Genomic DNA, 24,867 nt, shown 5'->3' with positions numbered 1-24,867 from the left:
AGTGCAAATATTTGTAATCAAAAATACAATAAACTTTGATTTCAATTACAACACAGAATAAAATATATATGAAAATGTAGAAGAACATCCAAAGTATTTAATACATTTCAATTGGAATTCTATTTTTAACAGTGCGATTAAAACTGCAATTAATTGCAATTAATTTTTTTAATCTCAATAAATTTTTTGAGTTAATCGCATGAGTTAATTGTGATTAATCAACAGCCCTATTAAATATATAAGTTAGTGATTATAGGATCATGGCCTAAATAAGGATTTATAAGCCAAATTTTAGGCACTCAGGATTGAAAAAATTTGCCCTGGAGAATACTTTTAGAAAATATTTGCAAGATGATTTAGAATTTATGGTAAGGTTTTATCCCTTTGTGAAAATCATACTTTCTATGAAATGTTCATGAAAGAGCATTTCTGTTCCATCTGTTGATGAATATTGAATTATCTGCTCAATGGGCATCTCTGTCTTCTGATAAATCTTCTAAAATTTTTCTTCTGAATTAGTGACAAATATAAACATATGAATCAGTTCAGCTAAATTGAATCAGTCCTCTGCACCTGCTGTAGAACATAGTTATGCCTTTAGGCAGAGAAATATGGTTGCTTTACTAGTGATATGGGAAGGCTTGACATAAGTAATTGTTTTTGTTAGTTCATTAAATTCACCAATAAGTTGCTATGTACAATTTCATATTTTTGATTTGAGTAATAAGAGGAAAGAAAGTTACAGACTCAACATTTCTCTTGTGTCTGGGACTGGGAACATCTGCTTTCTTTACAAACATACTTTGGTATGTGTTTTAAACAATCTAAGGCCTAATTTGTTTGAAAAATTCACAGGCATAAAAAAGTACTTACTTTTGTGCAATAAAAGTAGGATCAAAGAATTCAGATGTAATTCTGTTCGCATACAGGGAGCAACCAGTCATAGAGCACAACCCTAAAATGCACCAGATGAATAAATAATTCAGTGGCATCAGTATAATAATTATGGGCCTGACTGTAGTGCCCAGGGGTGGTGAGTTATATGGGCCCGTGGTGCCCGTGCTCAAGTAATATTCAGGGCCCAGGGACCCAGTTCCACCAATGGTCGGGGCTGGGTTTCTCCCCCGGCCCCACCGCCCGCCCCTGTGTGCCTCCCCCCTGCGCCCTGGGCAGCTGCCTCCTGCAGCTGGTGCTGTGCTGCACTCTGCCAGCTCCTGGGATCAACTGCCGCCGCAGGGTCCAAGTGCCCCCTAACCACTAGTGCCAGGGCAGGCTGACCCAGGCTGACCCTGCCCCTGCCCTTCCGCCTTGGATGGACGGACCCTTCCCTTTTCCGGCGGGACCCTTCACCAGCACAGGTCCGTGTCCCCCCACACACAGTCACTGCTCCTGCCCCACACTGGGCAAGGGCAGCCCCATCCCCCACCCACAGTGAGGCTACAGTGAGGGGCAGCAGCAGGGAAGGAGGTGCACACATGATGGCAGCCCCCCCCCCCGGCACCCACCACAGGGAAGGTGAGGGGGCTTCCTGGACCTGAGAGGGCCCTAGGGACACATGCAGTGACAATGGTGTGAGGTGAGTGTGTTGCCATGGGGGGAGAGAGCTGTGGGGGAGTCCTCCTCTCTGGCCCCTTCCCTGGGGTAGCCTGCCTGCACCCCAAACTCCTCATCCCTGGCCCCACCCCACCCCAGAGTCCGTGCCCCCCACAGCCCAACCATCTGCCCCAGCCCTGAGCCACCTCCTGCACCATGAACCCCTCATCCCCAACCCCACCCCAGAGCCCGCACCCCCAGCCAGAGCCCTCACCCCTCCACAACCCAACCCTCTGCCTCAGCCCTGAGCCCCCTCCTGCACCATGATCCCCTCATCCCCGGCCTCAGCCCTCACCCCCACACCCCAACCCTCTGCCCGAGCCCCTCCCTCACCCCAAATGCCTCACCCCCAGCCCCACCCCAGAGCCCTCACATTTTTACATTATTTTAAAAAATATATATCAGCTTACAAGGCAGGTGTGTGGGGGCAGGACTTGGACCCGTTCTGGGCACCACCAAAAATTATACAAACCTGCCGCCCCTGCTGTAGGATGAGGTCTTATGTGACTTCAAATATATATTTAAAGGTAGAATTGCATATTTACCAGAAAGTATGAAAATCATCCCAGCTAAACAAGCGACTTTAGCTTTAGTCTGATCTGAGCCTCCAACTTTCGTACACTTCATCCCAACCATTGCGAATATGGAGCCAAAGAATCCAAGACTGACAGCAGCAATCATGAGTCCTCTGCAGGCTTGGATATAACCTGTAATCATAATGTGTAATCCTGATATTAGAATAGCATTAACTAATGATTTTCATTGTAGTCCCTTTGGTTGACTCTGCCCATGGTTGCGCAGGAATAACTGCAAGCAGAATTAGGGCCTGGCTTTTCTTGTGATTTAATCTCATTTTTGAGCACAGCCATACAGGGTACTGTATACCACCTACAAGATGATCAGTCGCTTCATCTTCATTAAAGTTTCATCCAAATCCCATTGAAATCAATCGAAATACTCCCATTGAATGCAATGGGCTTTGGATCAAGCACTAAGGCCCAGATCCACAAATATATTTAGGTTCCTAACTTCCACTGATTTCAGCGGAAATTAGGAGTCTACCTACCTGTGAGAAGCAGGGCTGAAGGCCCTGATTTAGCAAAATATTGAAGTATGTGCCTATCTTTAAGCACATGAGTATTGATTTCAGTTGAACTACTAGTATGCTTTAAGTTAGGCATATGCTTAAGTACCTTGCTGAATGAGGGCCTTTCTTCAGTGGCAGTTGAGGACGCCCAGTACCTCACAGAGGTAAGGCCCTTGAACTGGATAGACTGAATACTATTTTCTACCTTCTGAAAATTAATTATAGTTGAAATATTGTGATAAACAGTACTGTAATTATGGGGGGGGGGGGACAATGCAATATTGTACAGTTAAGTAATCACCATAAGAGATTATTCCTCATAACATATTATGGCGTTCATTTAAAATGAATATACACTTGCATTAGTATTGTTTATTCATTTCATCTTGATAGCAGGGGGCGGTGTGTGTGTGTGAAACATTTCTGGTTCTATTACTATTCAAACATGCTATACTTTACCCATTCCCTCACAGCCTTAATAGATTTCTTAATGATAGATACCAAATAAACAGGAAACCTGTGTAAAAGTACATAATTAATGGAACGTGCATTCATCAAAATATTTTAAAAGACTACTGGTTAGAGCTCCATGTAAAAAGTAACATACAAGAAGCCATTTGCAGTGTACACCAAGTTTTATTGATCCTACAGAACTCAGGAACTATCCTATGTATTCTTGAACACCAGCTAATGGCAATTATCTATTAACTATTTATGTACCTTGCACATGAAAAAACTATATTAAAAGAACATTAGTAAGATTGCAAAGTCACACACTCAAAAGTTAGGAAATGGCAGAAGTTAAGTTGCCTGGGAAAACTTAATTGGACCTTTCTGTGTGTATGCATTAGGACACAGTCTATAATGATGCGATCACATATTTTTTTCACAAGACCCTGCCTCATTTGGTGCACAAGAGAGAGACAGTGCTCATTTAATGAACAACTATTAAATACTTTATTTTCTCCTCATTGTTCAGTGTGTGGCCCCTGGCCTTATTTACTGCACACTTTTCAAATCCTTCTCTGAAGACAGAATTATTAATTTCCTTCATACTGTTTTCTTTGGTGGTCATCACTACAGTTATCTGAGCACTTCACAAACATTAATGGATTTACTTGCACAACACCGCTGTGAGATGAGGGGATATTATTAATCCATTTTACAGCTGGGGAACTGAGGCACAGTGAGATTAATATCCAAAATATCCACTAATTTTTGGTGCCCAATTTGAGACACTTAAGCCCTGATTTTTCAGAGTATGTAGCATTTATATAGCACTCAGTATGTTCAACACATATCTCCCATTGACTTCAGTGGCATCTGTGAGTCCTTAGCCCTCCTGCTAATCAGACCCTAGAGACTCGTATTGGGCACCAAGAAAACGAGGCACCCACAATTAGTGACAACCTGTGAAAAGTCTGGGTTAAATGACTTCCTTAGCATTCCATAGGAATAGCATCCAATGCTCTAGAGTAGCAGGCAGCTGCCTTGATAGGGTTGCCAAGCCTCCAGAATTGTCCTAAAGTCTCCAGAAATTAAAGATTAATCTTTAATTAAAGATTATGCCATCTGAGAAAACTTCTAGGAATATGTCCAACCAAAATTGGCAACCCTACTTGACTATGAAGTGAGCTGTAGCTCACGAAAGCTTATGCTCAAATAAATTTGTTAGTCTCTAAGGTGCCTCAAGTACTCCTTTTCTACTTGACTATGACATCATCCTTTCTCTTTCTGCAGTCCACTGACTAACTCACTACAGACTTTCCAACTTCTGAAACAAATGAGGTGGGGTCCTCAAGACACCTTTCAATATACTACTATGATTCAGCCCCAGAATAGGGTAGAAAAAAGATGTGATCATGTCAATAATGATCATGTAATCATGTATCGTAATGCATATGCACAAAGGGGCCAAGTTAAGGTTGCATAGACAACTTTACTTCTGATATTTCCTATCTTTTGAGTGCTTGACTTTGCAATCTTAATAATGTAGTTTTAAGGCATTTTTTAAAAAAAAGTAAACTGAAAAAACAAATTCCGTCATGTGGTATCATATTGACACCTACATGGATCATTAGCAGGGTTGGAATCTTTAGATCCACTGCACAGATCTCTGCCTCTTGAGCTAAAGGAGTGAACAGTAGCAGTAGGGAGTTATCATTCTCGAATTGGCCCAGCAGTAGAAAGGGCTGGGATATCTTGCCAGTAGGTTTCACATCTATTTGTTGTTCCTGCCCCCACTCTGCCCCTACCCTGCCTCTTCCTGTCCCCTCCCCTTCCTGCCCCTACTCCTCCCCCCGCCCCCCCCCAGTGTCTCCTGCATGCTGCTGAACAGCTGATCACAGCAGGCGGGAGGCATTGGGAGGGAGGGGGAAGAGTTGACTGGCAGAGCCCACTGGCAGGTGGGAGGGCTGGGAGGAGGAGGAGGAACTGATCCGTGGAGCTGACGATGGGTGCTGAGCACCCACTATTGGAGAACACACGGAGTCGGCACCTATGCCTTCTGAATTCAAATCAGGTGGCTTCCTCCTCCAGTGTGGCTGAGCACCAGCAGGGTGGTCACTGAGAGCACAGGAGAGACAATTTCCCTGTTCTCAGTTCTAGTGTCTGGCCCCACCCCGGCCCCAAGCAGCCAAAAGCAGGGGAAGTCTGGCTTTGCCCTTGTAGCCTTAGGATGGAGGGAACCTGCTCTGTAGGACTGATGCATGCAGTCATGTCAGCACTAGCTTAGGAGCTGTGAGATGCTGGAGCATGATCAGCGAGGGAAGAGTCTTCAGTGATTTTACTTTTACTTTTACTTAACTATAAGAAGTCTCGACTGAGCATGTGCGAACTGTGATTTTTTCAATCACAGTGTGGGCTGGTTTTTACAGGGATAACAAAATGCACATCCCTGAAACAAAGGGCACTCCCCTGCCACCTTTCAAGTCCATGCTCCAACGCATGGGAGTGCTAAAACTTCTTAAAGAAAAAATTCCCAGAATTTTTTTAATGTTGCAAAACAATGTATTTTTCCCTAGCCTCAGTCTAAGAAATATTTGAATTGTTCTGGCTGAAATTCTCCACCTTTTAGCCCCCTCTGCCTCCCCCAAAAAGTAGCTTGAGGTAGACACAGTTAAAGTTTGGCAAAATTATACTTGAAAACAGGATTTTATAATGGGAACTGCCAGGCAAATAAATGGTGCTATATCAGCCCTGCCTATAATATAGTTATCTTTTATTTATATAGCATTCCTGTGACAAATGTCTGCTGAAGGAAAACAGTATTAATCTGAATAAATTTGAACTATTTACAAACATCCGATATATGATAAGTCATGTATACACATGTATAAATGTGGCAAAGTAAATGTAGAAAAAAAAGTCAGTGCATAAAAAAAACATATCCCAGACATTTTAGCTTGCTACCAGAGTTGTTACACCAACATTGCTGTGAAATAGCTGTGAGCTGGAAAAGTATTCTGGATACTCACGTATCGTTTTTCTAGTTTGCTTCTGGAATTCCTATGTGCAGAACACGTTGCATTTTAAGATGGAGCAGAGGTTTTTTTTAAAGTAAGGTCTATTTTCTCCCCTTTCCCCTATCTGCAGAAAAGTGGCAGATACTAAAAAGTGGCCAGAAGACCTAAGAGATAGTCTCCTCTGGGGATAGAGTTAATGGCCATCCAGGGAGGACAAGGGATGTTCCCTGAAACCTTTAGAGCCTGAGGAAAGTGGAAAAACTGGTTCCAGCTCTGCAGATCCTGTAGGATGTTCTGAGAGAGCCACTCTGTAGAGCCCTGCAAATCTGTGGCTATCCATGGATCATTTTTGCGGATCGGATGTGGATACAAATTTTGTATCTGTGCAGGGCTCTACCCCTCTCTTATCTCCCCAGCCCCACCCTCCTGGCAACACAGCTCACCCAGGAGCCAGAGTGCCTCGCATCTCTCCCGTCAGCTCCACATACACACATTTGGCTCAAAGTAACTATAGGAGGTATTTAGTATTGATGGGGTTCATCAGCAAAATGTAGGTAGAGCTAAGAATGCAATCAAATTCCCACACACAGTTCTATTGAGCCTTAGAGGAGAAATTCTTTCAGTATGCTCAGTGCTAAACCACTCTTGAATAGAGCATAGGAGCACCTCCAAATGTTTAGGGTTGTTCCCAAAACCCAGAAAGAAGTTAGTGACTAAAAGTTATGGGAACGAACCAAACTATTTGGGTATGCCTAACAGTGAATAATTTGAATTACTTTCTAGACTGCGCGGGCACATATTGTAAAAGGCTTGCCCACTTGTGGGAAGGTTTATGTAGGAAAAGTCACATATACTTGACTTGGACAGAGTGAAATTTTATTAGTAGTAGAATGCCAGGAGAAACGGAGAATGAGAGTCTAAAATTGTTTCAATTCCTATTCCACTGATAATGAACCTCCTGTTTTTATGCCAAATCCTGCACTCTTATTCACTCTTTACTCAAGCAAAGCTGACAATGATGTCAGTAGCAGTGAAGTTTTAACAGGAACTTCAAAATCTGGATCTTTAAAAAATACATAATTATGTACATATGTAGCTAATAAGCTGCTTCATTTTTAACTGTAGCAATATAAATATTCATAATCTCTCATCACCTTATTTTCCTTGTTTTGGAAATGTTTTTGTGGTAACACCATTTAGTAAAGCAGTAGATGAAAACTGGCCAAGGAAGCCATTATTTTTGACAGGTACAATTTACTGCCACTGTTAGTTGCTAATTAACATATTAAGGTGCTGAAGCATGAATTTATTTACCCAGAGGTACTCTAAAGCTTAATTTGTGGCTAAATCTCCAAGGAGAAATATTAAACATTTACCAAAAATAACTAGCATATGCAAAAAACAACATGGCTGAGATTCATTCCTTAGTAAATGTCAAAGCACACTTTGGAAATAATAGAGGGTAGTGAGACTGCAAGAAATAATTAACTCACTCAAACAAGGAAGCAGTTTCAATTAGCAGAAATACCATGACTTGGAATATCACTGGAATCTGTTGCCCAAAAATTCTCAGTTTTGTAGGCCGACTAGAGTCTGAGTTCAGTTCAGCTCAACCAAAGAAATCATCCAATTAGGGTGGTTTTTAATGCAGAATTTAGAAAATAAAATTTTGACAATGTAAACGAAATAAGGGAGCCGGGGAGAAGATTCCATGAGTTCCACTTGGGACCTCATTATACAGCTCTAATTTACCTGGGAGTTACCTAGTTACTATGGTGCTGGATGATATAGAAAACTGCAGATGTATAGCTAGCTGCAGAAGATGTGTTAGAGATTGACTTGGAAATGAGAACCAGGGTAATGATCTTTTTATCAGGTCCAACTTCTGCTTGCTTGGACCAGGGTTAAACGTATTGCGTATGAATGTGTTTGGTTACAGCAGTGACACATCTTTGCTTTGTTGATTTTTTCTTAGACACAAACTAGCTGATAAGACCATGACATTGCTCAATAAAAAGTAGAAAGGCCAAACAAGTCAAAGGGGAGATTGCCAAGATGTACTTCTTCAGTATCTTCTAGTGAAGACCAGAAATCCACTGTTTCCACACACATATTGTCACCATGAATTATTTGGAACTGGGGTATAATTATATACATCTGTTGGGCATCCAAATAAACAACAGCCAAAACAGACTGAAAGTGACACATTTTAAACAGAGTAGAAACAAAATAGTTATTAGGAGTATCTGACAAGTTTTCACCACATTGTGCATGGTCAGCAACATTCCAATAGAAAACTATTTCAGGGTTTTTTTTTTTAACAAATATGTTTTGTCTCACATTCCAAAGAATCTTGTTAGGTAATGGTCTTTAGTGTCTCATTGCCGTCATGTGTGACAAAAAGTTATGTGGAGCTCACACATCTATTAAGTATAATACACGGAAAAATGTACAGTGCTCTGGGGATGCGTGCTTTCAATAAATAAAATAAATACTTGCTATGCTATCATTAAGACTGCATCATGGGAAATGGTGAGATTGCTTTATGGATATTGCACAGATTCCCTTTTCAAACACACACCTATAGCATTTGTGGTTCTAAGCTCTAATGCCCCTTTTATTTCATAAGTACATATTTGTTCAGCTACGTTATTTTAACTTGTCATTTGATCCACTGGTGTGGAATGCTGTAAATGATATGCTGATGTTGTTTAGTTGTTTTATTATTGTTTATGTCTGTGACCAGCAACACACAAAATTAAAAGGGTGGTAAATTAAAGGCCTGTTTGTGCCCTCCTTACTCAGGCAATCCTCCACCCCACACCACACGATGATTTTGCCCGTGTAAGAAGTGTCAGATTGGGCCCTTAAACACGATGGACTATATTGTGCCCATTATACATAGGGCCTAGCAAGAGGCATTACGGAGCTGCATTGTCCCAAAGGAAAGCAAAGGTGTTCTTCCCAGACTCCCCCAACGCTAATCCCTTCTTTACACACATGCACACACACACTGTTAGTGCATGGGGAGCATGGCCACTGCTACCCACCTTCATGGAGAGTGCAGCACATTCTCTCTGCATGGGGCTGGGTAGCTCCGCTTGCTAGAGCCTGGCAATGGTGATGGAGCAACTGATCCACCTCCTTTCTTCCTCACTCCTTCATGCTTCCCTACCCAGGGGAATAGGGAGGATGCAGTTCCTACATTGCCTTGATCATAGGAACTGGAATTCAGTTTAGTCCTAGGAAGGCCGTGCAGGGGGAAATGGGGGGAAGCTCTCTAAGCGTATGCCTACACTGCAATGGAAGTCCAGGGTTTGTACTCAGGCTCAAGCCTAACTCCCCTCCCATCTACACACAAATTGCACTAACTCACAGCTCAAACCCTGGGTCCCAGGGCTCCATGGGAGTGGAGGGCCCAAGCCTGAGTCAAGACAGGACCCAGGGCTGAAGACCTATTGCTTTGCAGTATAGACACAACCTCATGCTCTGGGAGTCCATCAATCCCACAGACACTCCTGTTCTTTCGATAATTTTAGTTATCAGAACAGTCTTAAAATTAAATAACATTTAGGAAGTCCTTAGCCTAAGCTGTTGACTCTGTGGGTTTGTCTATGCTGCAATGTAAGCCGAAGGTTAGTAGAACTTGAATTAGAAGATCCTGGGTTTGTTAACTTAGGGCTTGAAAGTCTACAGGTTGGTTTGCACACTGCACCATGAACATAAGGTCTCAGTGGCCACATTTTGGGAACTAGGAAGTCTGGAATATGTGTGGTTGGACTCCGGCATGCATAATGCAGTGTAGACTCTGGGACCCAGGGTTCAACAATTCCTAACTTGAGTTACAAATAAGTGTAGATACTCAAGGCCTAGCTTCACAAACAGTACTAACTCGAGTTCTACTAACCCTGGGCTAACAGTGCAGGGTAGACATATCCTAAGAGCTAGGCAGAATTTGACTTTATGTTGAGGCAGAAACCTTCCTGGCCCATGGGATATGCAAAGTGCAGTACAGCCTGTGTACTTCTGCTTTGCTGGGAGGGGGAACGCATACCCCTGCCACTGTGGAACACAGATCCTTGGCAGATTCTCCAGCCCCCCACAGAAGGGGAATGTGGGCATAGGTTTGGCTGCTGCATTCATTGCTACTCAGATCCACCTGCTGAATCTTAGACTGATGTAGTTGCTCCTCAGCGATGCCACATCCTGCCCTGGCTTTGAGGGATGATGTCACTCCTAACACTCCCTGTCATTCACTCACGTTGTGTCCTGGAACCAGGATTTGACCCTACATTGTTTATTATTAGAGCTATTAACTGCATTCCTGCTCCTCTCTAAGTTATTAATTTTGTCACGGTGACCAGATCAGGCCTTGTAAGTTTTTCATTTCAAACTAGTTTGTGCCCAAGTGAGCTGTAGCTACATAATAAAAACTAAACATTCAGCTGCTGATCAGTTAACTTGAACTGCACTTGCTAGGGAGAGTGAAGCAAACTACCTGATAGTCCATGTTTTCTTGATCTTGTATTTTAAATTTTTCTTTCTATCCTATCTTTTCTTCTCTTTGGTATTCTGATTGACCAAATATTCCTGATCCCACAAGATTTATTGTTGATTTTACATACCTTAATAAAAAGTGAGCCTGGAACTAAATACCCAGTTAGAAAGGAGGATTTAGTAATCTTTAGGGCTGTTGATTAATTGCAGTTAACTCACGCAATTAACTGAAAAAAGTTAATCGCAATCAAAAAAATGAATCACAATTAATCAAAGTTTTAATTGCACTATTAAACAATAGAATACCAATTGGAATTTATTAAATATTTTTGGATATTTTTCTACTTTTTAAAATATATTGATTTCAATTACAACACAGAAAACAAAGTGTACAGTGCTCACTTTATTATTATTATTTTTATTACAAATATTTGCACTGTAAAAATGATAAAAGAAATAGTATTTTTCAATTCACTGCATACAAGTACTGTAGTGCAATCTCTCTGTCATGAAAGTGCAATTTACAAATGTAGATTTTTTTGTTACATAACTTCACTCAAAAACAAAACAATGGAAAACTGTAGAGCCTACAGATCTGCTCAGTCCTATTACTTGTTCAGCCAATCACTAAAAAAAACACGTTTGTCTGCATTTACAGGAGATAATGCTGCCCACTTATTTTTTACAATGTCACCTGAAAGTGAGAACAGACATTCGCATGGCACTTTTGTAGCCAGCATTGCAAGGTATTTACGCACCAGATGTGCTGAACATTCACATATCCCCATATGCTTTGTCCACCATTCCAGAGGACATGTTTCCATGCTGATGATGCTCGTTAAAAAACCATGTGTTAATTAAATTTGTGACTGAACTCCTTGGGGGGAGAATTGTATGTCTCCTGTTCTGTTTTACCCGCATTTTGCCAGATATTTCATGTTATAGTCCTCTTGGATGATGACCCAGCACATGTTGTTCATTTGAAGAACATTGTCACTGGAGATTTAACAAAATGCAAAGCAGATACCATTGTGAGATTATTAAAGATAACTACAGCGCTTGGCCCAAGGTTTAAGAATTTGAAGTGCCTTTCAAAATCTGAGAGGGACGAGGTGTGGAGCATGCTTTCAGAAGTCTTAAAAGAGCAACACTTTTACGCGGAAACTACAGAATCCGAACCACCAAAAAAGAAAATAAGCCTTCCACTGGTGGCATCTGACTCAGATGATGAAAATGAATATGCATCGGTCCACACTTCTGTGGATCATTATCGAGCAGAATCCATCATCAGCAAGGATGCATGTCCTCTGGAATGGTGGTTGAAGCATGAAGGGACATATGAATCTTTAGTGCATCTGGCATGTAAATATCTTGCAACATTGGCTACAACAGTGCCATGAGAATGCCTGTTCTCACTTTCAGGTGACATTGTAAACAAGAAGCAGGCACCATTATCTCCTGCAAATGTAAACAAACTTGTTCGTCTGAGTGATTGGCTGAACAAGAAGTAGGACTGAGTGGACTTGTAGGCTCTAAAGTTTTACATTGTTTTAATTTTGAATGCAGGTTTTTTTACGTACTTCTATATTTGTAAATTCAACTTTCATGATAAAGAAATTCCACTACAGTACTTGCATTACGTGAATTGAAAACAAAAATTTCTTTTGTTTTTTACAATGGTGGCAAATTGCCGGCACTACTATGATGGATCTCGTGCTTTCTCTTCTTGAGGGGGGTGGGGGTGGTTCAGGGCACCATTTCTTGCCCCTGAACTAGGGTATTAATTGTCCCACTAATGTCCTAGAAGAGGGGAGTGGAGAGGGAGGGACCCGGGCCCGCCCTCTACTCTGGGTCCCAGCCCAGGGGCCCTAGGGATAGCGGTAAACCACTAGAACTAGCAGTTCCTTCCTCGGGCTACTTCCCTCTCCTGCTCTTCAGCTTGTGGAGCTTCCTGCCCTTCCTCCCTGCCAGGAGTCCCTTTACCTAGGGTCTTGGTCTTCTTAGCCCACCACAGCACTTCTCCAAACTCTCCTCTGCTTCCCTCCAAACTGCTCTCTGCTCCAACACCAATCCACTCTGCTTCAACTCCTCCAAACTGCTCTTTACTCCAATGCCAATCCACTCTGCTTCAACTCCTCCAAACTGCTCTCTACTCCCACATCAATCCACTCTGCTTCAACTCCTCCAAACTGCTCTCTGCGCCAACACCAATCTACTCTGCTTCAACTCCTCCTGTCTGATTGAAGCAGGGGGGTTTTATCAGGAGACTGGCTTCAGGTGCTCTAACTGGCTTCAGGTGCTTTAATTAATTTATAGCAAACTTTCTTCCCCCTATAGGGAATCAGTCTCCCTTCTAACACTCTCCTGCTCTGCTCGGTGACCCCGGCCGGTTCCCTCCATCTGACCCTTTGATTGAGGGGAAGAGTAATAGACCCCAGCCCCAGCCGTTGCCGCTGTGGATACCATCATCACTGTCACCTAGGAGGGGTCCTATCAAACGTGATGTATGTCCCCCCCACTCCCAAACTGCCCACCCCGCAGCCGTGCCCATCTTGTCGGGCACTCTCAGGAGAGGAATAATCGGTTACACTGGGCGTGGCACTAGGTAACTCGAGGGGGTGGAAGACCATGAGTGTCGAGGAAGCCCCCCCGCTCTAGGCCACCAGGTAACTCAGGAGGGTGGAAGACCATGAGTGTCGAGGAAGCCCCCCCCCCCCCCCACTCTGGGCCCAGGCTAGCCTGAACACTTCTCCCTCCTGAAGGCTGCTGTGTTATACCTTGTGTTTGCTTTTGTTTTGTTGCATAGTTTTGCTTTATTCTCTTTGGTGATTCTTTGTAAGTGTTACAGAAATAAAATTCTTTCCTGCTTAAAAAAAAACAAAAACAAAAAAACCACTCTCCTGCTCTGCTTGGTGACCCCGTCCGGTTCCCTCCGTCTGACCCTTTGATTGAGGGGAAGAGCGATAGACCCCAGCCCCAGCCGTTGCCGCTGTGGATACCATCATCACTGTCACCTAGGAGGGGTCCTATCAAACGTGGTGTACGTCCCGCCACCTCCAAACTGCCCACCCCGCAGCCATGCCCATCTTGTCGGGCACTCTCAGGAGAGGAATAATCGGTTACACTGGGCGTGGCACTAGGTAACTCGAGGGGGTGGAAGACCATGAGTGTCGAGGAAGCCCCACCGCTCTGGGCCCAGGCTAGCCTGAACACTTCTCCCTCCTGAAGGCTGCTGTGTTATACCTTGTGTTTGCTTTTGTTTTGTTGCATAGTTTTGCTTTATCCTTTCTGGTGATTCTTTGTAAGTGTTACACAAATAAAATTCTTTTCTGCTTCAAAAAAACAAAACAAAAAACACTCTCCTGCTGCTCTCTGGCCATGCAATATCACATAATGCAAATATTTGTAATAAAAAATAAATCTAAAGTGAGCACTGTGTACTGTGTATTCTGTGTTGTAATTGAAATCAATATTTTTGAAAATGTAGAAAACATCCCCAAATATTTAAATGAATGGTATTCTATTATTGTTAAACAGTGCTATTAATTTTTTAATTGTGCGATTAATCACGATTAACTTTTTTAATGTCTTGACAGCCCTAGTAATTTTTAAAGATGACCGAATGGCTGCAGCCTTTGAATATGATCCTCCAACTGACTCCAAGGAGGAGGATCGCAGCACCAGTGCCAAACCCGACTGAAGTCAGTGAGCCATATCATAACAACTGATGTAATTTATCATGGCATCATTTAAATCAATGGAGCCAAGACAAATTACAGTATCTGAGGATCTGGCCCACTGACTCTACGCAGTGCCGTGGTCTGCTCGCATGGAACAAGTGGCAGGATTCGAGTGTGAACTCCTCTATTTATCCATAAATGAGGAACAGCATAAGCAAGAGTAGTTCAAGGTAACTTACATTAACCTGGCACTGTATCGCTGATCAGCTCTAGAGGGACCTTCTATAGGAGACATAAGTTAAAGGTTTTATATCTCATTATTAATCCCCTATAGCCATTCAGCTCCCAACCATTTTTAAAAGGCAGTTTCCACATCAGAAATATTATTGCCCTCTCTCACAGCCACATGTCAAAAGGGGGAGTGCTAATATACCAAATACTGTAGATCCTAATTTGTTTTACAGAAATGATCATGCCTGTTTTCACACTTTCTGTTTTTTGAATATCAGCAGGTTATCTCAGAGATTATCTGTAGTGTTGGTGGGATACGTTGTCTGACCATTGCACTGTGATAATAATCATGTCATTAGAACTTCAGAAATTGCCTAAATTTCCTGCATCATTTTCAACCCTTCAAATGAAAAGTTGAGCAACAGTTAAATATAATCCAGGCAATAGATTAAGCACTGAAACAAGTAACGTAGCAACCAACATATTGTCTATATAGTTTACTCAAAATGGTGTAAAGGTTTTTTAAGAAAAATCATTCCTGCCTAAAGAGTGTATATGATTCCTCTTAAATTACACAAAAGTAGAGATTTGCAGCAATAAAGTAATATTTAGCTTTAAACACTGTGTTCAAATTGAAAGTTTTGATTCTGTATTGCTGATCCCTTCAAAACTAAGCAATGCATATTTGTGCCTATCTACCTGTTGCAAACTTTTAAACTAATATATATCAGTGAAGTAATTACATCTGAGTTTAAAACCACTTAATAAAAAGGAAAAGAACATTAATTACAGAAGAATCACATTCTTTCCCTCCAATCACTGCAAAAACATAACGGAAAATATAGCAATAGTTTAAAAACAAATAAGAGAATAAAAATAATAGCTCCCGTTCTTTTCTTATCAACTCCAGATGCACTGTTGAGCTTCCAAGTGGAAAATAAATAATTCTTGATAACAGGAGAAAGCTGGATGTAGAATTCTATTAATGTAAACTGTATCTAGTGAAATACCTTTCTGTTAATTAAAAAAGCTGCTGGAGGAAAGTTACAAGTTCATCAAGTAATATTTAAAATTTGCATTTAAGGTCTTTGATTTCCAGCAAAATAATAATAGAAGGGAAACAATTCATACTGGGGGCTATTTAAAATTTTTTTCCAATGTGTGTATAAAACTTGCTTCCCTACTGTCCTGGGAAACAAGCACATTCTTTATGGTTGATAAACAGGTATTTTTACATGCAATGTTTGAAACCATATTTTATTCAACTGTAAATTGGCAAGGATTGTTTCTCTCTATATAGATATTATGTTGATGCATTGAATTAAAATACAGATTATGCTGATATACCAAGAAAAAGAATGCTTCCTATGGCAGGTAAGTAAGACTTGCTGAAGGGCTAAAAACAGAGTCGAAGTGCACCAAATAGAAATTAAACTGCTGAGAATATTCTGAGAAATCCCTCCATTAACCATGGCTGCTACTGTCATCCCCCCAAACTCTCCCATTCAGAAGCTGAAGAGGCCAAAATATGGTTTCTGAAAGGGTTTCTTCGGGCCTTTTTCATTGTTATAAAGAGCACTCTCCCGACCCCAGCAAACAAACGCTCGTAATCTCGCCCACCAAATCATTAACCTCTTGCCTCCCGAACTGTAGCAGATCACTAGAAAGGCTGGCTGGAGAGGGTCACCTCACTGCCAGCTCTTCTCATCTGCAACCCCTCTAGGACGCCTCGCCAGCTGTGTTGCAGCAGGCCCGTTGCTCTGGGGACGTGTGTGTGTGTTTAGTTCACACAATGAGCCTAGCCCCTACTCGCTGGAGGCCAGTAGCTCGGGGGAAGGGCGGGGGGGCTGCTTACTAGCCTGGGGATGGGGTGGGGGCTCTGGACGCCTACCCCAGCCCCGCGGCTGGCCGGCGGGCGGACAGACAGACAGACAGACAGACAGACAGACACGGAGAAGCAAAGAGGTATAAGAAGCCCCAGCAGGGGCTGGTGCAGACCGTCCAGTGCCAGCATGGAGGGGAAGTCCTTGCAGTTGGACACGCCGGTGGAGTCGGTCACGCAGGTCTTCCAGAGGTTGGCCCAGAAGGTGGCGGTGGTGATGACGGTGCCGTCGATGGAGGAGACCTTCCAGTAGTCCGTGGGCAGCGTGGAGGAGACCAGCACCCAGCCCGAGATGGCCAGCAGGAAGGCGATGATCTCCGCAGCCAGGCTGGCCATGGGGGATGCTGGGCGAGCGGAGCCCGGGGCGCCGGCGGCAGGCGGAGGCGGCGGGGAGCGCTCCCGAAGCAGCAGGCGCCGGCTGGAGGAGCTGCACAGAGCACCTGGCCCGGCAGCCGCCCCGCTCGCCAGCCGCATCAGCAGAGGGAGCTGCAGCCCCAGAGACCCCACCCCTGCAGCCCGCGGAGCATCCTCCCCCCGCCTGCGAAACCCTAGCCGGGGCGAGATGAGCGACCTCCTCCCGCCGCGCCGGGCAGCCGGCGCCCCTTCCCGCCCCCAGCCCCAGCCCCAGCCCCAGCCCAGGGGCGCAGCTACTCTTCTCCCGCTCTCGTAGCCGCTCGCACCGACCTTATTCCCGCACCTCCCTTCCCCCTCAGCAGCCGCGGCTGTGCTGGGCGTGTTGCTTTTAAACCACAAAGGGACCAGGCTGCGAGCCCGACCGCGCCGGATCCCCGCCAGCGTTTGTCCCCCCCCCCCCCCCCCAGTGCGAATAGAGGACACGGGGAGACGCTCCGATTGCACCCGTGCACACTGGACCGTGACCCCGCCCGGCATGACAGCCCCGCGAAACCCCAGGTCTGGCCGCTGCAGCTGATGCGGGCTGTTGGATCCCACCGATCCCACGGCCTCGATGGAGAACAGAACATGTTTAGCCTGTGTTTAAATCTGGGCCCGGCTGCACCCCAGTGCAACCGTGCTGCAAAAACTTGGATGTGGCATCTGGATCCTGCCAGATCGTGGCCACAAACCCAGTAATGGTTGTTTCTACTATTCCACCAAACAATGTGCACCCAGCATATTCTGGAGTCAACGCCCTACTTTGCCATCTGTGTCCTATAGGATCTGGATATCTGTTGGCCACTTACCCTCCTTTCTTACCATCTAAAATGTAGTACATAGACAGTTTCTGCTAGTCCACCAGAATAATCCAGATCCCAAAGCACCAGAATATTGTTGTATCAGGAGGCATCATGGTCTGCCTCAGCTTCTGGGGCTCCTTATACCTTATGCTCTTTGTCTGCCTGCCTGCCTGCCCACATAGGTTAGCCAGAGCTATGGTCTTCCTTTGATTAGTAAGGGGAAACACTAATGTAGTATTGAGCTGCTAGCCTATAGATAGCGAGAAGGCGCTAGGATTGGTGACAGTGCAATGTATATACACTCATCTCTCCTATGGAGAGCAATTTGTTTATGGGATGTGTTTATATCTTATTTCGCAGTAGCTATTCCCCTCAATTTTGGCTAGTCGACAAGGCTTTAGAGGAGGGGTTGTAGATCCATTGAAACATTCCTGTCTATCCAGCATTTCTAATCAAGCCTTTGTAATGCTCTGTAGTTTGGATAGGCAAAGTTTAATCGTTGGATGGAAATGATTATAAGAGGGTGTTTTGTTGATTTGTTTGGAGGGGTTTTTTTGGGTGGGGGGAAGTGGAAGGGGGTTGTTCTTTATAATAATGAAAAAGACCAGGAGAAACACTTTCGGAAATTGCATTTGTTATTCTCTTGTGCATGTGAGAGTTTTGGGGGCTCTCACTAGCAGACATAGGGAGGCTGTCACTAACAGGGGGAGGGATAGCTCAGTGGTTTGAGCATTGGCCTGCTAAACCCAGGGTTGTGGGTTCAATCATTGAGGGAGCCATTTAGGGACCTGGAGCAAAAATTGGGGATTGGTCCTGCTTTGAGCAGGGAGTTGGGGTAGCTGACCTCCTGAGGTCCCTTCCAACCCTGAGATTCTATGATAGTAGGTGGGGGGATTTCTTAATATTTTCTAGCTTTGTTTGTCGCAGTAGTGCTAGTTGGGGGGTTGGGCATGGTGCAAGTGCCACCCCCAAGCTTTTTGCATTGGCTGTGGAGCCACTGTTAAGCAGAGGTCCTGTACTAAGTCTGTGCAGCTGCTGCCGGAGCAGTCTGAAGTGACACTCCAAATGCGTGGTCAGAATGCCACAGAAATCTGACCCAGCTGCCCCTTCGTACTGATGGAAGGGCAGCTGGATCAAACAGTGTTGGGACACTCTGTTCCTGTACTGTACAGTCGAGCACAGGGGAATCCACAGAGAATTTGGCTCCTGGTAGCACTGGCTCATGCATTGTATGTGGTTAATAGAGATGGGAGACTCCCTGGCCAAAGGATACCTGGGGTCCCTGAAGGAGTGGGGAAGTCAAGTGGGTGCCCAGGATCCCTGCCAAGGAAGGAGGGGGAACCAGAATTTGCCCTTCCCACAAGAAATATCTGAATTGGAGCCAAAGGTTTTTTGCCCTTTGACAAGCCTTATTTATCAGCTCTGGGAAACAAGAGCATTCCTATCTCCATATAGCAACCTAATCTATATTTTAATTAAATATATGGATATGTATTTCTCCATATAATCATACACACAACACACAGAGAAAAATCCTTGCCAGTGTATATTGAATAAAATATGGTTTCAAACATTGCACGTAAAAATATGTGTTTATCAAGCATAAAGAATAAACTTGTTTTCCAGGGCAGTGCTAAGGCAACCTGTATAAACTCATATAAACATTTTAAAAATAGCCCCCAATTTGAATTGTTTCCCTTCTATTACTGATTTTTCTGAAAACGAGCTTAGATGCCAGCCATTTTAATATTGTTGCCCCAACTTTTTAATTATGTGTTGACTTGTAACTTTCTACCTGCAACTTTTTTAATTAACAGACTGATATTCCACAAGACAGAGTTTGCATTAATATAATTCTACATCCTGGTTTCTCCTATGGTCAATAGTTATTTATTTTCCAATTGAAAGCTCAACAATGCCTTTGGAGTTGACATGAAAAGAACACAAGTTAATTTGTCTTTTCTCTTATTTGTTTTGAAACAATTGTTACATTATCTTTTATGTTTTTGCCAAACAGGCAGTGGTTGAAGGGGAAGAACAAGCCTTTACGTCTTTCTTTTATAATGAATGTTCTTTTGCTTTTTATCAAGTGGTTATTAACATTAACTTAATTACTTCATTGATATATAGCAGTTTAAAAAGCCTGCAACGGTTAGGTAGGCAGACATGTTTCAGAAAGTCTCTGAGGGAGTGTACTCTGTTGCCAGTTTCCCACTCTATTGATGGGCTGGGGGTATTATCAAGATCTAAGTCCACAGCTACTGATACAGTGGTTCCTGAATGCCCTTGCTCTGACTTTGCCCTTCCAGGTCACTGGGGTTCACAGATGACTTGCAGAGGATGAAAGGAGAGGGAAGAAGGTTATAATACCAGTGGACAAAGTCCCAGACGAAGTCTGATCTATATGACATAAATCATTTTTAAAAAATCTTATTTGGAAGCTGTGCAGTAGAGGGTAAGTTTTATCTCCATCATAGTTCGGTAGCGTTATGCACATTTGAATTGTTTTGGGTAGTGGATAGCTTGGTTAATCCAATCTACCCACACTTGGAAACTGAATCGAGTCTTTTTTCTTGTTGTGAGGAATTTGCTGATTACTATGTTGATAAAATTGTTGGTTGTAGATGCAGCTTGTTGAATTCATGGGTGCAGGATAAGGTTTGGGGAAGACAAATGCAGATCACTCTTTGTGTTTTGGTCAGTGTTTCTCCCTGAAGGTGTGGAAGTGTTCAGGGTCCTTTGGGCCTCCTCCTGGGCATTGGGAACTATGTCACTCCAGGCTGGTAAAGGCCAGTAGTGAGAGAGTGGGTCCTTTGTTGGTGGAAGTTATCATTGCTTTGTTGTGTGAGGGTTGGATGCTAGGCGTGTTCAAAGATGCGTCAGTGAGGCTTTTACTCAAGAAATCAACTCATGTTTCTGATGCTCTCACCAACACATTATTGGTATTGAGTCTCCTGCTTTGTGGGGGTTGATCATTAAGAAGATGGCGATGAAGCAGCTATGGCAATGTTACCAGTATTGAGATTTTTTTGTTGCTAGTAAATCTGGATTTAGACTTGGGTATGGGACAAAAACTGCAGGCACTGGTCAATGATCTCCAGCTTATAGATGAACATAATAGATCTGATTCTTCTGTATACTAGATCTGATTCTTTTTTATACATTACATCAATGTGGCAGAGTAAATAGGCCTCAAAGTGAGTATAAATGTAAATTAGCCATATTTTAAGGTCTGTTTTACAATGACAGTGAAATGAGAACCAGGCCCACAATGTCCATGGTGACTTTATTGGGTCTATCCCTTGTCTTTGATGTGGTTGATCATGAGGTGCTGATGACAATGCCATGGTCCTTAGTAGAAATAGATGGAACTGCTCGGAAGTAGCTTTGTTTCTTAATATCAGAGAGGAACCGGAAAGTGATTATTCATCCATCCCAAAGACTCTCTCATGCTAGGAACTGCAGGGTTCTGCTGTATTGCCCACCCATTTTTTCAATATGTGTATTAGACCTTTAGGAAGGTTAATAAAGAGATTGTGGGCTACAATGTCTGCACTAGGTGAATGTTACTCAGCTGTATTTCTCCTTACAGCTGATTCCTTTGGTGCAGGGTAATGGATGACCAGGAGACTTAGTCCTGAATGAGGACCAGCTGGTTGAGGCTCAGTCTGGATAAGGCTGAGATAACATTAGTAGGTTTGGGAAAGCAACACAAGAATTGACTAGAATTATATCAGCATGGCAAACTGACTGTGCAGCCATTGATTGTGAATTAATTTCACAACTTAGTGGTCTTATTTGACCCAAAGCTATTACTGTGTGCCCTGATACCGGCCCTGAAGAACACATTTTCCCATCTTTGCTTGCTGAGTTGTATAACTTTGTGGCAGGGACATGCTCCACTCTTGCCTCTTTCAAGACAAGCAAACTATTCGGAGACCTTCTTCAAGTCAAACACCCAGTTATTTATTTACAAAGTTCATTCCCACCACCTTTATAGATCGTGCAGCAGCTTTAATAGTATCCTGGGGCTGTAAGGCAGAGACCTTCTGTGGCCCTAGCTCTACCAGCCTACAGCTCTTTCACTTTCTCTCTCCCTTTTGTGCTTCCTTCCTGTGCCTTTGTACCCTCTGAGTTAATGAGGTAATTAGCTTTTAATCTTTTCAGCCTATTGCCAATTGATCAGTTTGGTACAGTTCCCATATTCAGGTGAGCACTGGGAAACTCATTGAAGTTGCAGTGATCAGAGTGCTGAATCAGTTGCTGTTGTCCAGCACTCTGTCATAGATGTCTTGTTTCAGATGTGGACCTGGTGACATTTTTCTGTGTCTTTGTATCTTGAGATTAAACTACTGTGATGCACTCCACTTGAGGCTACAATTCAAGACCTTTCAGAAGCCAAAGCTAGTCCAGAATGTGGCAGGACAATTATTAAAGGCAATTTGCATTCTTTGGGATAGGTAGTTACTTTTCCCCCAGATGTTTGTAAGAAACAATTTTCCTCTGTTCAACTGAATATTCTGTTCCACAAAAAAAAATTTCTTCTGAAAAATATTTGGAGATAATAATAAGAACTTTATTATTTTGTCTTTTTAAAAAATATAGATAGAGACAATGGGTGAGACTATCTCAATTACACTGGTGTAAATCCAGAATAAAATCACTGAGACTGGCAACCAGTTAACAGCAACCAGTTCTCCTTTGTGTTCCCCCTGTCCCTGAACTGAGGAGGAGGGTGGCAGTTACAACAGGTATTCCTCCCATTGGTGTTTGTATTTTTCATACATTACTTGGTTAATATAAATATTAAATATTTCATGATACTATTCATCCTATTCTTTTAAGGGGTGATTCCTTTACACATTTCTTTTTATCTCCTTACCAGCTATTCATCACATCTTCTCTGGGCTGCTAAAACTTCCTCAGTTATGGCCTTTTTAAGTCACAAATCTTCCAACTTCAATCTTTCCACATTGCACTGGCTCATCCCTTCCCTCCTGGTTTTTCCTAGGTAAAATGTGGAATGGATTGGAATCAGTGGTCTACAATTCCGGAATTCTTTTCCCCTCTACATCCTTCCATCATGGTTCAGGCGTTTGTTTCCTTATTAGTACTACTGTTTATTGTGGGACTCTATTTATTGTATATAGTATGGGATGTTTGGGATTTACTTTGCTTCTACTCTTAGGCCTGGTTTGTACTGTAAAATTTTACTGGCATGCATCCACCCTGAATTTTCAGTCCTGCCAACAAAACTCTGAATTCTTGCCAGCGAAAGTTAAACCAGTTTCCCAAGTGACATAAGGCTTCTAGCAGTAGTGTTCGACCAGCACAGTGCCTGTGTGAACGTGGACATATCGGTATCAGTACAAGCAGTCCTCCAGCAACAAGTTTACAATGTCATTGTGCCCATGGGAGTGACTGCTCTGGTTGAATTTTTGCTGCCAAGGGTTTACAAAGACCAGTAGCCCATGCCTGCCCCCCAGCTTAAAATCCCCAGAGTGTTTTGGCAATGTCTCTTTTCCTACTAGCCCACCTTTGCTAGCACACAGGTATGGCTCCATGGAAAACTCCAGCTAAGCCTCGTGCTGCTGACTGGTCCAGAAACAAGGTCTTGAATGTCCTGGGTTTGTGGGAGAAGGAGCATGCAGGCACAGCTGCGGAATTCCCACCGGAATAAAGATGTTTATGCAGATATTGCATAGAGGTTGCAGAAACTGAGGTATGACAGGGATAATTTCCAATGGCGGGCAAAGGTGAATGAGCTGTGGCAATCCTACCAAAAGACAAAGGAGAGCAACAAAAAATCTAATGCTGTCTCCCACAGCTTCTGCTATTATGTAGAGCTCTACGCCATATTGAGAGGGAATCCCACCATCTATCTGCTATGGGCAGGGGACATCTCATGACATCCAAAAGAAGGAACCCTTGAACTGCACACAAATGATAAATTCTTTGAAGAGGGGGATATGGATGATGCAGTGCTGATGGAGAGCGAAGACTTCCTCAAGACCCGGCTGAACTCCATTGAGGAAGGAGAAAGGAATTCAGGTGGGTATAAGTCACTGGTCTCATTAGTGAATGCCATTTGTTTTACTTTTTCCAGGGCCTCCCAAATTTCTCCTCTTCCTCTCTCAAAATGGCAGCTGACCACGTGTGAACAGGGAACAAAGGAATTCTGCTTTAAAGTAGCTGGTTTATTTTAAGAGCATGCACTGGCCTTCCTAGGCAAAACTGACAGAAAGAAAACAGGGAAAAGCAGCCAGAAACATTCACAAATACATAATGCTGGAAAATAATTTTGCTTTCGAAGTATATAGTTTTGCAGGGAAGGTAACCAAATAAAATTCTATACATTGTGAACGGGCAAAAAAAAAAAAAGCTTCCAGCACTTGTAAGCTATGTGCAAACTAATACCTGAGCATTCAGATACATATGGAGACAGTGCTTGCCTGCTAACCAATAAAATTAAATATACTAAAAATAGAAAATAGTAGCAACTGGGTATTCTGACTATGCTTTTTCAGAAAATGCATTGTAAACTTGTAGTGTGCAGATTTTCAAGTGTAAAGCACATTACACATGCTGTTCAAACTTGTGGTTTTCAAGTCCAAAACTCATCACTTGTATGTTGTGGTTAGCTTCAGGAAAGAGATAGAAACAGTGTGTAGTTAGATCTTGGCTTGGACAGATTCACAACTCTATTCAGCAGTCATAATCTTCTGCTGCATATGGAGCCGCTGGTTTATCTTGGCCCCAACAGCTTCCTGGTCCTCTGGGACAATTTCACAGAACTTTTTGAGCAGGTTGTGTTTGATTTTGCCCAGACATTCCTAGGCAGAGCAGCCTTCTTTCTACCACCGTGGTAGGACATCTTCCGAACGCACACTGCAGAGGTGCTCTGGGTGACCATTGCTGTGAAAAACCCAGCAGCATATGGCTCCGGGTAACCGCAAATCCTCTTGAACAGCTGCCTTCTCTGGGCCTTTGGTATCCTCATGAGTGATATATCCGCTAGCATCACCATTGCCTGTAACAAGTTAATCAATGTTTACTACACTGTCCCTAAAGTTCCCCAGGTCCTGCCCACTCCTCACATAGGGGGATTGAAAAGTGACCCCATGTACTCACCATGCTGGGTATTGTTAAGTGGTAGTGACTGTGGGCCTGTACATACTTTTTATGCAGCTTTATATGAGAAAAAATTTAGGGAGTTAATTATCTTGTGCTGCCAGCT

General features: G+C 43.2%; 1 protein-coding gene across 3 annotated transcripts in view; it reads right to left on the bottom strand.

Moving 5' to 3' along the window:
- The window catches only part of CLDN10 (claudin 10), a 110,252-nt gene that overhangs the window by 13,803 nt on the left and 71,582 nt on the right, over positions 1 to 24,867 (bottom strand). For 2 of the 3 annotated variants that reach the window (XM_073347911.1, XM_073347929.1), the window contains 2 exons: positions 2,139 to 2,300; positions 874 to 955 (listed from right to left, as the gene is read on the bottom strand). In XM_073347911.1, coding sequence (XP_073204012.1) covers positions 874 to 955; positions 2,139 to 2,300 — 244 coding nt within the window. Of the gene's footprint in view, positions 1 to 873; positions 956 to 2,138; positions 2,301 to 16,550; positions 16,926 to 24,867 lie in introns of those variants that run through there. The other variant, XM_073347921.1, reaches the window with a different exon arrangement.

Source organism: Lepidochelys kempii, chromosome 1, assembly GCF_965140265.1.
Source record: "Lepidochelys kempii isolate rLepKem1 chromosome 1, rLepKem1.hap2, whole genome shotgun sequence".
NCBI classification, from domain to species: Eukaryota; Metazoa; Chordata; order Testudines; family Cheloniidae; genus Lepidochelys; species Lepidochelys kempii.
This window is presented reverse-complemented; position numbering and strand designations above follow the sequence as displayed.